This window comes from Anomaloglossus baeobatrachus, chromosome 5, assembly GCF_048569485.1.
Source record: "Anomaloglossus baeobatrachus isolate aAnoBae1 chromosome 5, aAnoBae1.hap1, whole genome shotgun sequence".
NCBI classification, from domain to species: domain Eukaryota; kingdom Metazoa; phylum Chordata; class Amphibia; order Anura; family Aromobatidae; genus Anomaloglossus; species Anomaloglossus baeobatrachus.
In genome coordinates, this window is record NC_134357.1 from 366672818 (window position 1) to 366694845 (window position 22028).

At 43.5% G+C, this 22028-nt stretch overlaps 1 protein-coding gene across 1 annotated transcript in view; it reads left to right on the forward strand.

Annotated features, from left to right (window-relative positions):
* The first annotated feature begins 469 nt into the window (after window positions 1-469).
* Window positions 470-22028, forward strand: part of CCDC200 (coiled-coil domain containing 200) — a 50891-nt gene continuing 29332 nt past the window's right edge. Inside the window, exon 1 of the mRNA XM_075347597.1 lies at window positions 470-519. Coding sequence (XP_075203712.1) covers window positions 491-519 — 29 coding nt within the window. The 5' untranslated portion in view covers window positions 470-490. The remainder of the gene's footprint in view (window positions 520-22028) is intronic.

The window sequence follows — 22028 nt, forward strand, 5'->3', positions numbered from 1 at the left end:
GCAGAGGAGGGGCGGAGAAGAGCGGCCGGAACATGCCGCCCACCTCCTTCCTTCCTCATTGCCGGTGGACGCAGGTAAGGAGATGTTCGTCGTTCCTGCGGTGTCACACATACCAATGTGTGACGCCGCAGGAGCGACGAACAACCAGCGGCATGCACCACCAATGATATTATCAAAAGGAGCGACGTGTCAACGATCAACGATTTTTAACGCTTTTGTGATCGTTGATCGTCGCTCCTTGGTGTCACATGCTGCGATGTCGCTAACGGTGCCGGATGTGCATCACTAACGACGTGACCCCAACGATATATCGTTAGCGATGTCGCAGCGTGTAAAGCACCCTTAAGGAAATTCAATTAAAATTGTGTTGTATCCATCCTAGTGTAGTACTTGCAAAATCACTGAGAGTGTGGAGGTGGGAGGGGCTTTTAACCTCTTGTGTTTCCTGTTCCTATAGAGGATATGAAGAGCAATCTCCCATGGTGCTGTCATGATGGACTCCTGGAAATACCATTACAGGTAGGGGTAATGCCTGTTTTTTTTATGTTGGCCCTCTTGCCATGTTATCTGTCAGACTTTAGATAAAGTTCAGTTCCACACCTGGGAGTTTGTACACACAACTGAAAACATTTTTACCCCCAATGAGAGACATTCAGAGACTGCAAGCAGCTCCCACTGGGCCAAGCACTGAGTGTACCTGAGCACACCAATGCTCGATCTAATGGGTAAACCAAACAAATATGTACAGTATATGTTCATATTATTTTAATCTTGTTTTTTCTTTGTTTCATGGCCAGTGTGAACATGCACTTATAATGTGCATGTGTACCAATTCACACTCTGGCTCATTTTTTTTGTTTTTTCTTTAGGTACCCTCTCGATTTGGGTAGCCGAACTCCGAACTCGCACACTGATTTTTTGCAAAGTCCATTATCGGTACGATCACCGAACTTTACAGTTCATGTTCAGTTATCTCTAAGCGGACTCATGGAAGTTAGCATTCAGCTGGACTTGAGATAAAATTCAGATCGGGACCCAGACTTAACCTGAACTTTACCCTGGACCTCGAACTTGATTGGAAGTCACTGATGTGGCAGTTCAGCTCTACACCAACATACAGTTAGTCATAAACAGTGCATTCCGAAAATGTTGTTTTTACCCCTGCCCCGTTTTTACAGTATATGCTATACGTATATAGTGTGGATTTGTGTGAACAGTATAGTGCTGTGTATCTACTATATACAACCAGCTGTGTCCCCAATGTGATATATACAGCCATCAGTCTGTGTCCCCTTCAATGTGGGATGTCTGTCATGTGGTGTGTTGGGCAGCCTGCCTAATCTAATAGTAGGCTATCATCCAGACAGTAGTGCATCTCACATAATGGTGTGAGTGGCAACTTATACAAGCCTGTCTGTCCAATTCGGGTCTCCGCCCACATACAACCAGCCATAAACAGATCACTTCCGGAGGAGGGAGAACAGAGTTTTTTCATTTATTTTGTTTGGTGCACACTACACCAGATCACTCTGTTGTTACCCCAGTGATGACTTTCTTTATGTGCATATCCTTTGCAAGATTATTATTATTAGGTAGAGAAAAAAGAATTGTTCTACTTTTCCTCTTATTTTCAAGGGGTATTTTTGATGTATCTTTAATGAACAATGCTATATGTGAGAGGACTTTTTCTCTTTATGAAGCAAATAAAGAGAATTAATGTCTCGGATGGAGCGAAAGTGGTGCCCTCCTTTTAGTTTTAGTTGAAACTGCTAATAATACACATGTTTAGTCCTTTTATTGGGGTTGATGAGGTAATGTCTTTCGCCTCTTCGTACCTGTCAAAAGGTGATCATAAAGAATGAGGGGAAGACTAGTTTTAGGATCTAGAATGGTAAGACAAATTATCTTGTGTCTTTCAAGAAGAATCAGAAGAAGGAGGAGTAATGAGGCCCCGCTGATGGTGCAGATTAATAAAAATTGTGGGTATTTATTTTTTCAGGGATGCCCAATTACTGCAGATAATGTTGGAAATATGGACACTCTGATGAGAAGTGTGACTGGTGTTTTTGGTGTACCAAAAATTTGACTGCCTGAAAAAGAAGGAAGAGTATACAGAAGCAATGGATACATCCTTCACAAATGAGCAACAAATTACAGCTGCTGATGATGAGGAGGAGAAGAAAGAGGAAATGTTGGAAAAGGCGGTGGAGGTGGAAAGAGAGGAGAAGTAGGAAAAGAAAAAACTGAAGGAAAGAAAACTAGATGAGGAGAGCAGAAGGATGGAGGAGAAAAAGAAGGAGGAGGAAATGAGGGGAAAAAAAGAAATGTAGAAAGAAGAGGAGGAGAAGAGGAAGAGAGAAGAAAAGAAGAAAGAGGAAGAGTAGAGGAAAAATGAAGAAAAAAAGAAGTTGGAGGTAGAAAAAATGATGTTAGAAGAAATAAACAGGGAAATTGGAGGAGGAAAAGAAGAGCGAAGAAAGGAAAACCATGGTAAAAGCCCCTGGGAAATATGTGCAGAAGGTGACAGCAGGTCATACGACAAGTAGACCAGAGGAAGCACAATCTTTTACAAGGAGGAGAGTACAAAAGAAAAACAATGATAGAAGCAGAAGAAAGAAAAGAAAGTAAGGTGGGGAGGAAGCAAAGAGCCTTAGCTGTAGAGTTGCCTTCACCCTCACATTCCATGTTGCAGGGTCTTTCCTTTGGACAGGAGAAAATGAAGTGTGAGGGATGATCTTTGAAGGAAGGGGTTGAAAAAGGTATCCTTGAAGAGATCCCATGTGGAGGGTTGGTAAAGGACGATGAAGCCAATGTTACTAAGCTGCTGGGGCACCTGTTCTCTTCTGACTTATCGGCTTCCAAGGATTTGGAGATAGTGGATGTGTCTTCTGTAGTTAGCGATGACGCGGAGCTAGCCCTGCGTTGAATGGTAAAAAATGATTTTTGCAGCTTCCCGCAATGTTCAGGGATTTACCCCATGACCTATGACGCCTTCATACTTCCTGGTTAGGAAGGGGTTTACATTCTATGATGTATTTGTTCATCATGGCGATTGTGCGGAGAACAAGGCCTGTGCTCACATGAATGCCGCCTGGAGCTTGGCTTACATGACAGCCGAGCCTGGCTCTCACAGTCAGGAGCGGTGCCAGAACTACTTCGGGCTGTTTAACCCCCTGAATGATGCAATCAATAGCGATTTTGGGGCTGGAAGAGGGAGTGTGCTCCCTCTCCCACCCAATCGGGTTCCCTGCGACGTGATCACAGGGGCCTAATTGTTGCCATGACAACCCAAGGTTGGCATGGCAACATCTAGGTCAGCCAAATATGGCAAGCCTCTGAGATCATGCCAGGTGCATGATCTGAGAGGCATGCGTCAGTGCAGCAGTGACAGGTATGATGTATTCCAATGCTGGTGTATTGCAATACATTTTATCAGTGATCAGAATATTAAAAGTTAATGTCCCATATAGGGACTAAGTAAAAAATGTAAAATGTAAAAAAAATTGTAAAAGTATAAAAAACAAAGTAGAAATAAAGAACAAAAAAAATTAACAATCATACCAATAAATGCATATAGTTATGTGAAAACAAGATTATAAAAAAAGTACACATATTTGGTATCGCCACATCCAGAACAACCCAACCACGCCAGCCCTGTGACACTGACAGTGCCGCTCGTGTTGTACGGGGATGCCATTGAAGAGCATTGAAGATTGGTCATAACTGGGTCTTCCAGCATGGCAATGACCAGAAACACACAGCTAGGGCAACTAAGGAGTGGCTCCATAAGAAGCATTTCAAGATCCCGGAGTGGCCTACCCAGTCTCCAGACGTAAACCCAATGGGAAATCTTTGGAGGGAGCTGAAATTCAATGTTGCCAAGTGACAGCCCCGAAACCTGAAAGATCTGGAGAAGATCTGTGTGGAGGAGTGGGGGAAAATCCCTGGTGCAGTGTGTGCAAACCTGGTCAAGAACTACAGGCAACGTCTGATCTCTGTAATTGCAAACAAAGGTTTCTGCACCAAATATTAAGCTCTGTTTTTCTATTGTATCAAATACTTATTTCATGCAATAAAATGCAAATTAAATATTTTAAAAGTCATAAAATGTGATTTTCTGGGGAGGGGATTCTGTTGGTCACAGTTGAAGTGTACCTATGATACAAATTACAGACCTCTCCATTATTTGTAGGTGGGAAAACTTGCAATATTGGCTGGGTATCAAATACTTATTTTCCCCACAGTAGAGAGATAGAAGCTATTCCGACAGCTGTCCTCCTGACCTCAACATAATCATAGGCACAGGGGCTGAGTTGAGTGTATATGTATTTTCAATGGTGAGAAAATAGCTTTCTCACCTCTTGTGACCTCTATATTTCCTGAAATTCTACGTGTCTGATCCTTCTTTGTACTGACATATGTTGCAGAAGATTTGTGAGGCCCCCATACACAATAGACAGTTAGCCGTTCCTGGCTACTTATACTAGGGATGAATATAGTTTTATGTAATGATAGTGTCACTATAACTACATTACATTATCATTTGTGTGTAGTTTATTTAACATTTTATGCTTTTGTTGACTTGCTATTCATTTACATTAGTTGCTAATTCTCCTTGCACTTTACACTGCCTTAAACACAATGTGCTGCACTGAATGTTTCTTTGTTTCCTCACCACAGGGAATTGTCATTAATTATGTGCTGCAGCAGAGGAGTGTACCCGAGACTAGTATTACTATGGTAACAGGGTACACAAAATAGTATGCTGTTACCTGCTCGATCAAACGTCATACACTAACTCCTGTCATTCAAAATTTAGCATACTACAGGGCAGAAGTTGGCCAACTTGAGGAGACTTCTTATTTACTTAAATGCATGTTTTGGGTCAAATATAATAATTTGTACAGGCTCTTTATTTCTCTGCACATTCAACTTTAATGTGGCCTGTGGTCATAAGTCAGCTATGAGGAGATCATCAAACATGAATTTAAGAGAAAAAAAATTGCCTGAAATGTGAATAACCCCTTTAATAACCCTGTCTATTAGTTCTATGATATCAGCCTATATAGGACATTGTAGTTTACAGTAGTTCATGCCAGAAGAAATGTTTCACACAAACAAAAGTGACACTTTTACTCTACCTCTTGGTTGGCTCTCCTTGCTCAACTTTTGTGCCTTAACTTTGACATCTCTGTCGCTCCGTTATTCACCTGCGCCTCTAGGCCTGCTCCCACGCCATCACCCACTACTACTCCCATCGGCCCTGGGGTCCAGCTCTAGCTGTGGAGAGCTATACCAACCAAGCTGTGTCACCATCTGCCTCAGAGGTCCCCATCCCGCAGTGGCGGCACCTAACTTGCCGCATACTACAGGTGGCGTCACAAACTATTACCTACCTTTTTACTGACACCGCTGGAGTCACAGAACCAGGCCTTGCCACCACCACAGTGTCCCAGAAACAGAGCCACGGCCTGGTAACGAGTGCCCCACGGCCCTGGTGCGGGCGTGTCATATGTACAGTGCCTACAAGTAGTATTCAACCCCGTGCAGATTTAGCAGGTTTGATAAGATGCAAATAAGTTAGAGCCTGCAAACTTCAAACAAGAGCAGGATTTATTAACAGATGCATAAATCTTACAAACCAACAAGTTATCTTGCTCAGTTAAATTTTAATAAATTTTCAACATAAAAGTGTGGGTCAATTATTATTCAACCCCTAGGTTTAATATTTTGTGGAATAACCCTTGTTTGCAATTACAGCTAATAATCGTCTTTTATAAGACCTGATAAGGCTGGCACAGGTCTCTGGAGTTATCTTGGCCCACTCCTCCATGCAGATCTTCTCCAAGTTATCTAGGTTCTTTGGGTGTCTCATGTGGACTTTAATCTTGAGCTCCTTCCACAAGTTTTCAATTGGGTTAAGGTCAGGAGACTGACTAGGCCACTGCAACACCTTGATTTTTTCCCTCTTGAACCAGGCCTTGGTTTTCTTGGCTGTGTGCTTTAGGTCGTTGTCTTGTTGGAAGATGAAATGACGACCCATCTTAAGATCCTTGATGGAGGAGCGGAGGTTCTTGGCCAAAATCTCCAGGTAGGCCGTGCTATCCATCTTCCCATGGATGCGTACCAAATGGCCAGGCCCCTTGGCTGAGAAACAGCCCCACAGCATGATGCTGCCACCACCATGCTTGACTGTAGGGATGGTATTCTTGGGGTCGTATGCAGTGCCATCCAGTCTCCAAACGTCACGTGTGTGGTTGGCACCAAAGATCTCAATCTTGGTCTCATCAGACCAGAGAACCTTGAACCAGTCTGTCTCAGAGTCCTCCAAGTGATCATGAGCAAACTGTAGACGAGCCTTGACATGACGCTTTGAAAGTAAAGGTACCTTACGGGCTCGTCTGGAACGGAGACCATTGCGGTGGAGTACGTTACTTATGGTATTGACTGAAACCAATGTCCCCACTGCCATGAGATCTTCCTGGAGCTCCTTCCTTGTTGTCCTTGGGTTAGCCTTGACTCTTCGGACAAGCCTGGCCTCAGCACGGGTGGAAACTTTCAAGGGCTGTCCAGGCCGTGGAAGGCTAACAGTAGTTCCATAAGCCTTCCACTTCCGGATGATGCTCCCAACAGTGGAGACAGGTAGGCCCAACTCCTTGGAAAGGGTTTTGTACCCCTTGCCAGCCTTGTGACCCTCCACCATCTTGTCTCTGATGGCCTTGGAATGCTCCTTTGTCTTTCCCATGTTGACCAAGTATGAGTGCTGTTCACAAGTTTGGGGAGGGTCTTAATTAGTCAGAAAAGGCTGGAAAAAGAGATAATTAATCCAAACATGTGAAGCTCATTGTTCTTTGTGCCTGAAATACTTCTTAATACTTTAGGGGAACCAAACAGAATTCTGGTGGTTTGAGGGGTTGAATAATAAATGACCCTCTGAATGAACTTTTCACAATGTAAAAAAAAAAAAAAAGAAATAACATTCTTTTTTGCTACAGTGCATTTCACACTTCCAGGCTGATCTACAGTCCAAATGTCACAATGCCAAGTTAATTCCGAATGTGTAAACCTGCTAAATCTGCAGGGGGTTGAATACTACTTGTAGGCACTGTATATATATATATATATATATATATATATATATATAGTAAAAGCCTAGCAAAAACCACACAATTCAGCGGTATTACTAAATGCCCACTCAGAGTGAGTTTTCAAGGAATATCATGCCTGAATATCATACCTCAATACCATGCCTGATGAAGAGACCTGAGTAGTCTCGAAAGCTTGCTATTATTACTATCTTTTCAGTTAGCCATTAAAAGGTATCAACCACTGAGGACTTCGGTTCTTTTAAACAATTTTTTATCAAGGAATATTATTCATTTTGCTGAAAAAGTTGTATGCAGATTTTCTGCTGAAAAAATGCAATGTGGAAAATGGAGCATTGGCTGCCAGACCGTCTCCATGAATCCTTAAAATTAAGGGATGGCAGAACCACAGCTTACTCCGATTGGACAATTACTTGCTCTTTCTTCTCCAGATTGCTGGAAGTTCTAAAGGTCAAACCCCACTGAATCTAATGTTATGGTACATTCTAGCACTTAGCCATATTTTATGACAGTAATGTAATAGAGTTAAAAGACCAGCACTGTCAGGCGCAAACGCTTGTAGTCATTAAGACATAAGCACAGGTCAGCGGGTGCTGAGTACTAAGAGCTGGCGATGTGACACACTCGTGGGTGTGGACCCACTGCACCATGGGTCTGTGCTTACCCTGGAGGGGCACGACTAAGTGACTACCTTGTCTTCACTAGAGCCTCTGAGGATGAGGATAGGCTTGTGATGGAAGGTAGCCGTCAGGTACCACTCCAGGGTAGTCCACAGGTTCTGCAACAGCTGACCCCATGTGTCAGAAATGCAGATATGAACTAAGGTACAGACAGGATGCCTGGTATAGACTAGATGGCAGCTATTGATAGGACAGCTGGTACAGACTGGATGGCAGACACTGGCAGGATAACTGGTATGGGTTTGCAGGACTGAAACAAACTCAGGAACTAGGATACAGGAACAAGTAAGAGGGACCTGACAATTAGCTAATGCACAGACTAACTGACAAAACACATTGCACAGGCACATTCCTAAGGGGAAGGATACCTTAAGTCTCATCAGACCAGAGAACCTTGAACCAGTCTGTCTCAGAGTCCTCCAAGTGATCATGAGCAAACTGTAGACGAGCCTTGACATGACGCTTTGAAAGTAAAGGTACCTTACGGGCTCGTCTGGAACGGATACCATTGCGGTGGAGTACGTTACTTATGGTATTGACTGAAACCAATGTCCCCACTGCCATGAGATCTTTTCGGAGCTCCTTCCTTGTTGTCCTTGGGTTAGCCTTGACTCTTCGGACAAGCCTGGCCTCGGCACGGGTGGAAACTTTCAAAGGCTGTCCAGGCCGTGGAAGGCTAACAGTAGTTCCATAAGCCTTCCACTTCTGGATGATGCTCCCAACAGTGGAGACAGGTAGGCCCAACTCCTTGGAAAGGGTTTTGTACCCCTTGCCAGCCTTGTGACCCTCCACGATCTTGTCTCTGATGGCCTTGGAATGCTCCTTTGTCTTTCCCATGTTGACCAAGTATGAGTGCTGTTCACAAGTTTGGGGAGGGTCTTAATTAGTCAGAAAAGGCTGGAAAAAGAGATAATTAATCCAAACATGTGAAGCTCATTGTTCTTTGTGCCTGAAATACTTCTTAATACTTTAGGGGAACCAAACAGAATTCTTGTGGTTTGAGGGGTTGAATAATAAATGACCCTCTGAATAAACTTTTCACAATTTAAAAAAAAAAAAATAAAAAAAGAAATAACATTCTTTTTTGCTGCAGTGCATTTCACACTTCCAGGCTGATCTATAGTCCAAATGTCACAATGCCAAGTTAATGCCGAATGTGTAAACCTGCTAAATCTGCAGGGGGTTGAATACTACTTGTAAGCACTGTATGTGTGTTTGTGTGTGTATATATGTCCGCTAAAGGAATCCGAACCGTCGCATTTACAATCACAAAATTTTGCACAGCCGCCTCATGTGACTCAGGGAACATCATAGACTATGTTTTGGGGGGAAAATTTAACCCTGTGCTTTACAGTTATTCGCCAAAAAACCTGCTTACATTTAAGCCAATGGAGCTGGGAGCTACAGGTCATTAATATGAGCTGTGATTGGTTGCTATAGGCAACGAAGGACATTCTTAGTATAAGAAGCTTATGTGTGAGGTAATATTATGATGGTGGAGAGACGGATAGAGAGATAGAAGGACACAGACAGGAAAAGAGTCAGACAGGGAAAGAAACAGACAGAGACAAACAGGGAAAAAGGCAGACAGACAGAGAAGACAGGGAAAGAAAAAGAGACAGACAGGGAAAGAGACAGACAAAGACAGAGAAAGAGACAGACAGGGAAAGAGACAGAAAAGGCACATAGACAGGGAAAGAGACAGACAGACAGGGAAAGTGGCAGACATGGAAAGAGAGAGTCAGACAGACAGGGAAAGAGACAGACAGCTAAAGAATCAGACAGACAAACAGAGACAGACACACAAAGACAGATGTAGACAGGGAAAGAGACAGGTAAAAAAATTGAAAGAGAGACAGGGAAAGATACAGACAGACAGGGAAAGAGACAAACAGAGACAGACGAAGAGACAGATATAGGCAGACAGGGAAAGATACAAACGGAAAGAGACAAACAGGTTAAAAGACAAACAGGGAAAGAGAAAGACAGAGAAAGAGACAGAAAGGGAAAGAGACAGAAAGGGAAAGAGACAGACAGGGAAAGAGACAGACAGGGAAAGAGACAGACAGGGAAAGAGTCAGACAGAGACAGACAGACAGAGACAAACAGGGAATGAGGCAGACAGGGAAAGAGACACAGACAGACAGGGAAAGAGACAGACAGAGGCAGACAGAGAAAGAGACAGACAGGGAAAGAGTCAGACAGAGGCACACAGACAGGAAAAGAGACAGAGACAGACAGACAGGGAAAGTGGCAGACATGGAAAGAGAGAGTCAGACAGACAGGGAAAGAAACAGACAGGGTAGTTGGCAAACAGGGAAAGAATCAGACAGACAAACAGGGACAGACACAGAAAGACGGAGGTAGACAGGGAAAGAGACAGACAGAGAAAGAGACAGGTAAAGAGACAGACAGAAAGGAAAAGAGAGACAGGGAAAGATACAGACAGACAGGGAAAGAGACAGACAGACAGAGACAGAGGAAGAAACAGATAGAGGCAGACAGGGAAAGAGACAAACGGGTTAAGAGACAGACAGGAAAAGAGACAGAAAGGGAAAGAGACAGACAGGGAAAGAGACAGACAGGGAAAGAGACAGTCAGACAGAGACAGACAGACAGAGACAAACAGGGAAAGAGAAGGACAGGGAGAAATATAGACAGGGAGAGAGACAGACAAAAAAGAAAGGGAAAGAGAAAGACAGGAAAAGAGACAGACATGGAAATATACAGACAGACAGAGACAAACAGGGAAAGAGAAAGATGGAGAGAGAGACAGACAGGGGAATGAGACAGACAGGGAATGAGACAGACAGGAAAAGAGACAGACAGGGAAAGAGACAGGGAGAGAGACAGACAGAGACAGACACAGACAGAACCAGACAGAGAGACAGACAGAAACAGACAAACAAGGAAAGAGACAAACAAGGAAAGACAAAATAATCACCGATCTCGAGGAGACCAGCCAGAGAAAACACTGCCAGCAGCCAACGAGGACGCTCAACACAGTGAAATCCTAGGTGCATTGCCCCCTGGGAAATATGCAAATCAAAACAGTCTGTGGAGTCTCTGTTAGGAGTCTCGACACAGAAACTAGCCAGATCCCTCTGGGAAGGACCTAGCCAAGGAGTGCCTCTTTTTAGGAGACCACCATAACCACCATATTAAGTGGCCCTTTTAGTCAATATCCAACTCTTTGACAAGTTTAAAGATATGACAAGGGAAATACCAAGGCCAGGCATCCATCCACAGACAGCTGTTTCGGGGTATTGCCCCTCATCATTCTGTGTCGAGACTCCTAACAGAGGCTCCACAGACTTTTTAGGAAAGAAGGAAAGAGACAGACAGGGAAAGAATCAGACAAGGAAAGATACAGACAGACAAACAAACAGACAGAGAGGGAAAGAGACAGACAGATAGACAGAGACAAACAAACAGAGAAAGAGACAGACAAGGAAAGAGACAGACGACCAGGCATCCAAAGAGACAAACCAAGAGACAGACAGAAAGATATAGAGAGAGAAACAGACAGACAGGGAGCTAGAGAGACAGACAGAGACAGATAGACAGAGACTTAAGGGTGGTATGTTAGAAACAACAGAATACAGGACTTAAGCCAGCTTTACACCTTACAATTAGGGATGCGATCTCGTATGCGATGTGACACGCCCAGGTCGCATATGCAATCTAATGAGATTGCACATAGGTCGTTCATTTGCTGTCACACGAGCGTTAGTAGCCTATGTTAAATTGATCAATTTTGTGTGCGATCCTTTAGATCATGTGTTCTGTGACGTATGCATTGAGCACCCTTTTTTTTTTTTATTTATTCACTTGACAAGCGTGTGTAATGTGTAGGGATGCGTTTTTACTATGTCATCTGCCATTCAGCTCTGCTACATGGCCGCTAACAGCAGACACAGACAGCCATGTAGCAGAGCTGAATGGCAGATGACAGCAGACACAGACAGAGCCGCACTGTCAGAATGAACTCGGGTGAACTTCACCCGACTTCATGGTCATGCTGCGGCTCTGTCTGTGTCGCGCCCTGATTAGCGGTCACCAGTGAAGGACTCACCGGTGACCGCTAAACTCCTGAGTAACTGAAGTGAGCAGCCCTCTCTCATACTCACCGATCCCCGATCCCCGGCGCTGCACGGCATTCACACTGCTCCGGCGGCTTTTACTGTTTTGAAAAAGCCGGCCGCCCATTAAACAATCTCGTATTCCCTGCTTACCCCGCCCACCGGCGCCTGTGATTGGTTACAGTGAGACACGCCCCCCACGCTGAGTGACAGGTGTCACACTGCACCCAATCACAGCAGCCAGTGGGCGTGTCTATACTGTGTATTGAAATAAATAATTAAATAATTAAAAAAAACGGCGTGCGGTCCCCCCCAATTTTAAAACCAGCCAGATAAAGCCATACGGCTGAAGGCTGGTATTCTCAGGATGGGGAGCTCCACGTTATGGGGAGCCCCCCAGCCTAACAATATCAGCCAACAGCCGCCCAGAATTGCCGCATACATTATATGCGACAGTTCTGGGACAGTACCCGGCTCTTCCCGATTTGCCCTGGTGCGTTGGCAAATCGGGGTAATAAGGAGTTATTGGCAGCCCATAGCTGCCAATAAGTCCTAGATTAATCATGTCAGGCGTCTCCCCGAGATACCTTCCATGATTAATCTGTGACAGTAAAAAAACACACACACCCGAAAAAAATCCTTTATTAGAAATAAAAAACACAAACAAATTCCCTCATTACCAATTTATTAACCCCGACAAACCCTCCATGTCCGGCGTACTCCACAGTCCTCCAGCGTCGCGTCCAGCTCTGCTGCATGGAGGTGACAGGAGCAGCAGAAGACACCGCCGCTCCGGTCACCTCCACGCAGGTAATGAAGACAGCCGCGCGATCAGCTGCTGTCACTGAGGTTACCCGCTGTCACTGGATCCAGCGGTGGCCGCGGGTAACCTCAGTGACAGCTCAGCTGATCGCGCTACTCACCGCCGCTGCTATCACCTCCACGCAGCAACTGAGGTGAGTAGCGCGATCAGCTGAGCTGTCACTGAGGTTACCCGCGGCCACCGCTGCATCCACCGCTGGATCCAGTGACAGCGGGTAACCTCAGTGACAGCAGCTGATCGCGCGGCTGTCTTCATTACCTGCGTGGAGGTGACCGGAGCGGCGGTGTCTTCTGCTGCTCCTGTCACCTCCATGCAGCAGAGCTGGACGCGACGCTGGAGGACTGTGGAGTACGCCGGACATGGAGGGTTTGTCGGGGTTAATAAATTGGTAATGAGGGAATTTGTTTGTGTTTTTTATTTCTAATAAAGGATTTTTTCGGGTGTGTGTGTTTTTTTACTGTCACTTACAGATTAATCATGGAAGGTGTCTCATAGACGCCTGACATGATTAATCTAGGACTTATTGGCAGCTATGGGCTGCCATTAACTCCTTATTACCCCGATTTGCCAACGCACCAGGGCAAATCGGGAAGAGCCGGGTACTGTCCCAGAACTGTCGCATATAATGTATGCGGCAATTCTGGGCGGCTGTTGGCTGATATTGTTAGGCTGGGGGGCTCCCCATAACGTGGAGCTCCCCATCCTGAGAATACCAGCTTTCAGCCGTATGGCTTTATCTGGCTGGTTTTAAAATTGGGGGGGACCGCACGCCGTTTTTTTTAATTATTTAATTATTTATTTCAATACACAGTATAGACACGCCCACCGGCTGCTGTGATTGGGTGCAGTGTGACACCTGTCACTCAGCGTGGGGGCGTGTCTCACTGTAACCAATCATAGGCGCCGGTGGGCGGGGTAAGCAGGGAATACGAGATTGTTTAATGGGCGGCCGGCTTTTTCAAAACAGTAAAAGCCGCCGGAGCAGTGTGAATGCCGTGCAGCGCTGCGCTGGAGATCGGGGATCGGTGAGTATATGAGAGAGGGGGTAAGAGGGATAGACTGACATGGACAGAGAGAGAGGGACAGAGATAGTGACGGACTGACAGAGATTAGTGCATGACAGACATTGTGAGGCGCTTCAGAACGCAGCTTTTCAGCTGCGCTCTGAAGCAGACCTTTTTTAAGCTGCGGTGCAGAGCGCACACCTGCGCACATAGCATCAGACACCAAAATCGTATGAGGGATGTCACACGTTACAATTCACTAGTTTCGTACTACCAAACGTCCAATGTATGAGGAATAAACGACGTGTATGCGATCACCGTATTTTCGTTCAATATCGATCGCATGTAGGTTTCATACGCAAACACGTCACGAACGATGCCGGATGTGCGTCACTTACAACTTGACCCCGACGACGGATTGAAAGATCTATTGAAGTGTGTAAAGCAGGCTTTAATAACCATATTAGCAAGTCACTATGACCAAAGTCACCATATCAGGTATGTAGAGAAAAACTGACCTAGTCAATGATATATAATCATTATTAATAAAGGCGAATACCCAAGAGTTTTGCAAAAATACAAAAAATATTTATTTAATTTTATTAGTGACCGCAACACACAGAGACATACACAGAAGAGTGATTTAAAATCAACACAGCAGAGCGGTGTGATACAGGTGGAGACTCACTTGTATGTGATATGGTTACATGAGGTATATAATATATATAGATATGAGCTCTCAGGAGAGGTAAATAGCTGCTCTAGGAAATTTCAAATGATTAATTTACATAGTTGAAAAATATATAGAAACACCTGCAGTAAGTAGAAGGTTTAAATATAATGCCATAACGTCACAATAATGATCAGCAGACATATAAAGAGTCATGTATTGATATTAACATTCAAGGGAAAATGCCCATTTGTACATAGTGCTACAATCTGTCAGATAATAAACACAGGTTTTAAAAGGCACCAACTGATCTAAAAATGATGCAAACTTCAATGCAGGTGCTAAAAAACCTTATATTCGTGGCAGCAAATGGTTAAATAGCAGCAGTGCCATTGATACTGAAATCATATAAGGCTGCTATAATGGCAAGACAATGGCCCACAGCACCGCTGCTACCGCTAGCCAATAACCTGAGATGGTAACCGGAGAGACTCAGAGATTAATACCAACCACAGTGGAGTCACCAAAAGAACACACCGCCCCCACCTCGATGCGCGTTTCGCAACAGCTTCATTGGGAGGTGTTGCGAAACGCGCGTCGAGGTGGGGGCGGTGTGTTCTTTTGGTGACTCCACTGTGGTTGGTATTACTCTCTGAGTCTCTCCAGTTACCATCTCAGGTTATTGGCTAGCGGTAGCAGCGGTGCTGTGGGCCATTGTCTTGCCATTATAGCAGCCTTATATGATTTCAGTATCAATGGCACTGCTGCTATTTAACCATTTGCTGCCACAAATATAAGGTTTTTTAGCACCTGCATTGACGTTTGCATCATTTTTAGATCAGTTGGTGCCTTTTAAAACCTGTGTTTATTATCTGACAGATTGTAGCACTATGTACAAATGGGCATTTTCCCTTGAATGTTAATATCAATACATGACTCTTTATATGTCTGCTGATCATTATTGTGACGTTATGGCATTATATTTAAACCTTCTACTTACTGCAGGTGTTTCTATATATTTTTCAACTATGTAAATTAATCATTTGAAATTTCCTAGAGCAGCTATTTACCTCTCCTGAGAGCTCATATCTATATATATTATATACCTCATGTAACCATATCACATACAAGTGAGTCTCCACCTGTATCACACCGCTCTGCTGTGTTGATTTTAAATCACTCTTCTGTGTATGTCTCTGTGTGTTGCGGTCACTAATAAAATTAAATAAATATTTTTTGTATTTTTGCAAAACTCTTGGGTATTCGCCTTTATTAATAATGATTATATATCATTGACTAGGTCAGTTTTTCTCTACAGAGACTTAAGGGTGCTTTACACGCTGCGACATCGCTAACGATATATCGTCGCGGTCACGTCGTTAGTGACGCACATCCAGCGCCGTTAGCAACATCGCAGCATGTGACACCAAGGAGCAACGATCAACGATCCCAAAAGCGTCAAAAATTGTTGATCGTTGACACGTTGCTCCTTTTCATAATATCGCTGCTGCTGCAGGTACGATGTTGTTCGTCGTTCCTGCGGCATCACACATCGCTATGTGTGACACCGCAGAAACAACGAACATCTCCTTACCTGCGTCCACCGGAAAGGAGGAAGGAAGGAGGTGGGCGGGATATTCCAGCCGCTCATCTCCGCCCCTCGTCTGCTATTGGGTGGCCGCTTAGTGACGCCGCAGTGACGTCGCTATGACGCCGAACGCACCTCCCCCTTGAAGAAGGGATTGTTCGGCAGTCACAGCGATGTTGCTAAACAGGTATGTGCGTGTGATGCTGCCGTAGCGATAATGTTCGCTATGGCAGCGATCACCAAATGTCGCACGAACGACTGGGAAGAGTGCTATCGCGCACGACATCGCTAGCTGTCGCTAGCGATGTCGCAGCATGTAAAGCACCCTTTAGAGCGATAGAGAGGGAGAGAGACAGAGAGACAGTTACTATCCCGGGCAACATCAGGTATTATAGCTTGTATATATATATATACACACAGTATGTATACTGTATATATATATATATATATATATATATATTTATTTATATTTCAATAAATTAGAATAACATCAAGAAAGTTAAATTTCAGTATTTCAATAGAAAAAGGGAAACACATATATTATATTGAGTCATTACACACAGAGTGATCTATTTCAAGTGTTCATTTCTGCTAATGTTGATGATTATGGCTTACAGCCAATGAAAACCCAAGACTCATTATTTCAGAAAATTAGAATATTATATAAGACCAACTGAAAAAATTATTTTAAACTCAGAAATATTTACTATGGGTGCATCCCGGCTCTCCTCCGACAGCTATTGTTGGTGGAGAAAAGAACTCTTCCATTGAAATTCCAATGACCAATCTTTTTCTTTTCAGGGAAGAGATGTCATTATATGGCAGTAGCTTTTTCCTATTACTCTTTTTTTATACATGGACACTTACATGACTCAGTCCATAGGAAAGAAATCGCATCATGCACGAATGTCTTTGTATTTTGAATGAGACTTGTCTGTTCAAGTCTGAGAGTGCGCAAAAAAATAAAAAACAAAAATCATATCTCATAACATCTGTACGTCATCCTATTTTTACAGATAAATTGCCATTATTAACCTAGAAAACTGAATTTGGCTTTATATATTTTAATAATTTCATTAATTGCTAATGTATAAAAACAGATGACACAGGGATATAAAAGCATATGGATGGAATAATAATGATAATTATCTATTCTTCTGTACAAATATATAAGGGGACTGCACAGAGACATGTCTAATGATCTTTTTACACCTAGGCCTCTGACCATAATAATGGGCAAGCCACAAGGGTTAGAGAAAAGGAGGTTTAATCATAATCACAGACGCAGATTCTTTACTGTAAGGGTATGTGCCCAGGATCAGGGCTCACTGTGTCCAGGACACAGCGGGTCCTGAACTGCGGGGCCGCGAGTCTCCTCCGCAGGAGAACGCAGGAGACTGCAGCTTCTTGTACCCACGATCAGGGTTCAGTGTGCTGCGGTCTCTTGCTTGTGTTCTCCCTACGGAGGACGCATGCGAATTTGCAGCAAACAATTGACATGCTGCGGCTTGGAAAGCCACACAGTAGGCCAGTGTTCGCTGCGTAAAAAAGAAGCACAGTGGGCACGGGATTTCAAGAAAAAGAGAGACCTGGATGCCATTCTTGAAAAATTTAATATTGCTGGTTATGTGTACTAGATTATGTTATTGGACATTGTTCTAGGGAACTAGTCTGATTGCCGTATGTGGAGTCGGAAAGGAATTTTTCCCTTAATATGGTGCGTACTGTCTGCACTATGCGGTTTTGTCCTTTCTCTGAATATACATGTTAGCTTAGGTCATGGGTTTAATTCGATGGACTTAAGGGGTGCTTCACACACAGCGAGCTCGCTGCCGAGATCGCTGCTGAGTCACGCTTTTTGTGACGCAGCAGTGACCTCATTAGCGATCTCGCTGTGTGTGACAATGAGCAGCGATCTGGCCCCTGCTGCGAGATCGCTGCTCGTTACACACAGCCCTGGTTCGTTTTCTTCAAAGCCGCTCTCCCGCTGTGACACACAGATCGCTGTGTGTGACAGCGAGAGAGCGACAAATGAAGTGAGCAGGAGCCGGCATCTGACAGCTGAGGTAAGCTGTATCCAAGATAAACATCGGGTAACCAAGGTGGTTACCCGATATTTACCTTAGTTACGAGCCTCTGCAGCTCTCACGCTGCCTGTGCTGCCGGCTCCGGCTCTCTGCACTTGTAGCTGCTGTACACATCAGGTTAATTAACCCGATGTGTACAGCAGCTAGGAGAGCAAGGAGCCAGCGCTAAGCAGTGTGCGTGGCTCCCTGCTCTCTGAACATGTAGCTGCATTACACATCGGGTTAATTAACCCGATGTGTACTGTAGCTATGGTAGGAGAGCAAGGAGCCAGCGCTCAGTGTGCGCGGCTCCCTGCTCCCTGCACACACAGCTGTGCGCTGGTAACTAATGTAAACATCGGGTAACCATACCCGATGTTTACCTTAGTTACCAGTCTCCGCAGCTTCCAGACGGCAGCTCCGTGCAAGCGCAGCGTCGCTTGCACGTCGCTGCTGGCTGGGGGCTGTTCACTGGTCGCTGGTGAGATCTGCCTGTTTGACAGCTCACCAGCGACCATGTAGCGATGCAGCAGCAATCCTGACCAGGTCAGATCGCTGGTCGGATCGCTGCTGCATCGCTAAGTGTGAAGGTACCCTTAAAGATTGTGTTCATCTTTACACCCTGCAGAAGTGGAGATAACATAACAGGGACAGTAGTTCTTTCTGCTGAGGGGAATTAAGATGTAGACAATGTGGCCTAAAACATTAAGAAGAAAGCTAAATGATGCCATAGTGATACTGTGTACCAGTAGACAGGACTAATCTCTAATCTGATATCACAGATTTGACATTCTCTAGGTTGTTCTTCTAACAATGGCGACTGGCACATTCAGTTTGCCGGCTTCATTAGCACCTTGTTAAACACTGGGCATATCTTTTCTGATTAGTTTATTGTTTGGCAACACTACTGGGGAGAAATTACTGAAATTCTTAGATTAACAGCATGAATGAAAATGTGCCTGACACAATATTAAAATCATTGTTTGTTCTTTTCTTTGTTTTGCATTTCACAGACAAATAAATCTGTACACAATATGTCAGCATATGTACTATATAAACCCAATTATGTTCATTAAAGGGAAATTGTCAGCAGCTTTTTGCCATGTAAACTGAGGACAACACACTGTAGGGGTTAAAACATAGATTTCAGCCATGTGTCTGTTATCAAGCAAGTTTTGCCACCTATAATAAATGGAGATGTCTGTAATTTGTATCGTAGCTACACTTTAACTTTTTGTGACAGACAGAATCCATAAAATCACATTGTATGATTTTTAAATAATTCATTTACATTTTATTGCATGTAATAAATATTTTATCACCTACCAACCAGCAAGAATTCTGGCTCTCACAGACCTGTAATTTTTTTGGGGCCAGTGATATGGAGAAGGGTGGAGATGGGGAAGGTCAGGACCCAGAGGTAGGTAGCTGGGTAACAGTTAGAAGAAGAGGTAGGGGAAAAAGTGTCCTGATCTGGCACAACCTAGTAAATATGCCCGTTTGGCTGATATTAGGAATGAAGGGCCAAAACTAGGATCCCTACAGCAGGACGTTGCACCTAGCAACCAGGAAAATGACTGCTGTAGTAAGGAGGGAAATAGGAGGGCAGAAAAGCCCAGACAGATGTTGGTGGTAGGGGACTGTATAATTAAGCGGACAGACAGGGTCATCTGTCGCTGAGACCGTGAATGCCGAACAGTGTGTTGTCTGCCGGGTGCTTGGGTTCGGCATATTATGGATCAGATAGACAGATTGCTGGGTGGGGCTGGGGAAATCCTAGCAGTCGTGGTGCACATTGGTACTAATGACAAAGTTAGAGGCAGGTAGAAGGTCCTTAAAAATGATTACAGGGAACTAAGTTTAAGGATATACTCCTAGAGTTCTGTAAAAAAAAACGTATACCCTCTGGTAATAAAATGTACAGGAATAAAAAGAAACCACTTTGGATAAATAAGACAGTACAAAGTATAATAAAACAAAAACAAAGGGCGTTTAAAATCTTGAAGGCTGAGAATACAGAAATAGCATTTCAGAAGTATAGAGATATCAATAGGAAATGTAAAAAAGAAATCAAGCTAGCAAAATTAGCTACTGAAACAAAAAATCGCCAACAACATTAAAATAAATCCCAAAATCTTTTATAAATACATTAATGCCAAAAGGAAAACAAAGGATAGTATCAGCCCCTTAAAATATAATAACAAGTTAGTTATAGAGGACAAACAAAAGACTGAGATATTAAACAGGCACTTCTCATCAGTGTTCACCAAGGAACTGACTGTACCCTGGATCATTCAACAAGTGAAAAATCAAAGTTCACCACCCGATATAATTAATTTAACACAAGAAGAAGTACGCCTGCGTCTGAGTAAATTAAACATTGACAAATCCCCCGGGCCAGATGACATTCATCCACGAATATTGAGGGAATTGAGCTCCGTAATCAACAGACCGCTGTATCTCATCTTTTTAGACTCGCTTGTAACAGGGTTGGTGCCTCAGGATTGGAGGATTGCTGATGTGGTACCAATATTTAAGAAAGGTAAGAGGATAGATCCAGGCAACTACCATCCAGTAATCCTGACATCAGTACTATGCAAAGTTTTTGAGGGCATTTTAAGGGATGACATGCAAAAATATATTGCAGAAAATATTATAATAACGGACAAAAAGCATAGATTCATGAAAGATAAGTCGTGTCTAACCAACCTGTTGGGGTTCTACGAGGGGGTAAGTACAAACCTGGATATTGGTAATGCAGCTGATGTGAGGAAAGAGTTAACCTTTTTCACTGACTTAGAAAAATAATAGAAATTCATTCTCCCTTGCAAGACCAAACCAGACTTATTTACGTAATAAACTATGAGACCAACCTCAAGGACGCAGAATGTTTTGACTTAGAGACGACTGAAAAACATCTTGTTATGGAAAAAGAAGAACGTTATAGATTGTTATGGGAGTATAAGTCATTATGTTAATTTCTCTTGCTGGGAATATGTAATCCACACCTTTATGAATGTAGATTAATGAATATGTATGTTGCATAGTTACGCCCTAATCAACTTTGTATAACCTTGTAATGTAAACAAAATAATACACTTTCTATTTGGAGCCGCACATCTCCAGTCTTATGTGTATAACAGCGTCTGCTTGTTTTCATTGAGACGGAATAGCAGAGGGGGGGGACACTGGTACCCTCTCTGCATTCGGATATCGCTGGCAACAGCTGTGACCGTTAGGTCAACCTAACACTGATTTATTTGGACTTTGCAAACGCATTTGATACTGTAGCACATAATAGCCTTATACTAAAGCTCTAGAAGCAAGGACTAAGGGAACCTATATGCAACTGAGTAAGGAATTGGCTAAAAGCTAGGAAACAAAGAGTAGTCATAAATTGTACATTCTCTAAATGGGCTATAGTCAACACACAGTGGGGTGCCGCAGGGATCTTTGCTAGAACCGATTCTTTTTAATCTCTTTATTAATGACCTTGTGGATGGGATTGATAGTAAAGTGTCAGTCTTTACTGATGACACCAAACTATGTAGGATATTAAAAACTGACCTTGATAGTACAATATTATAAAAAGATCTGGATAAGGCTACGTGCACACTTGCGTTGAACGGTATCTTTTGCCTTGTGTTGTGTGACGGATGCAATGGATGTGTTGCATATAGAGGCACAACGGATGCTGCAAAACAACGCAATCCGTTTTGTTTTTTTCTGTTTTTTTTTACAGTTTTACCGTTGGCAGACTATTGTGAACTATCTATGGGGAGATAAGGTATGCACACCAGTGACTATGTAAGGGGAATACATGAAATAGCAGAAACTGCTGTGTGAATACTGACTTGAAAAATCCAATAGCCATATGTAAGAGTGAAAATGTGAAAAATGGAATCTGCATTACTGCCATGAACATATGAATCAAGAGAAATTTAGCTACTGAATTGATCAATACAATAGAGCCCCAACACTACGCCAAAGTATTTCTCTACGTTGGGGT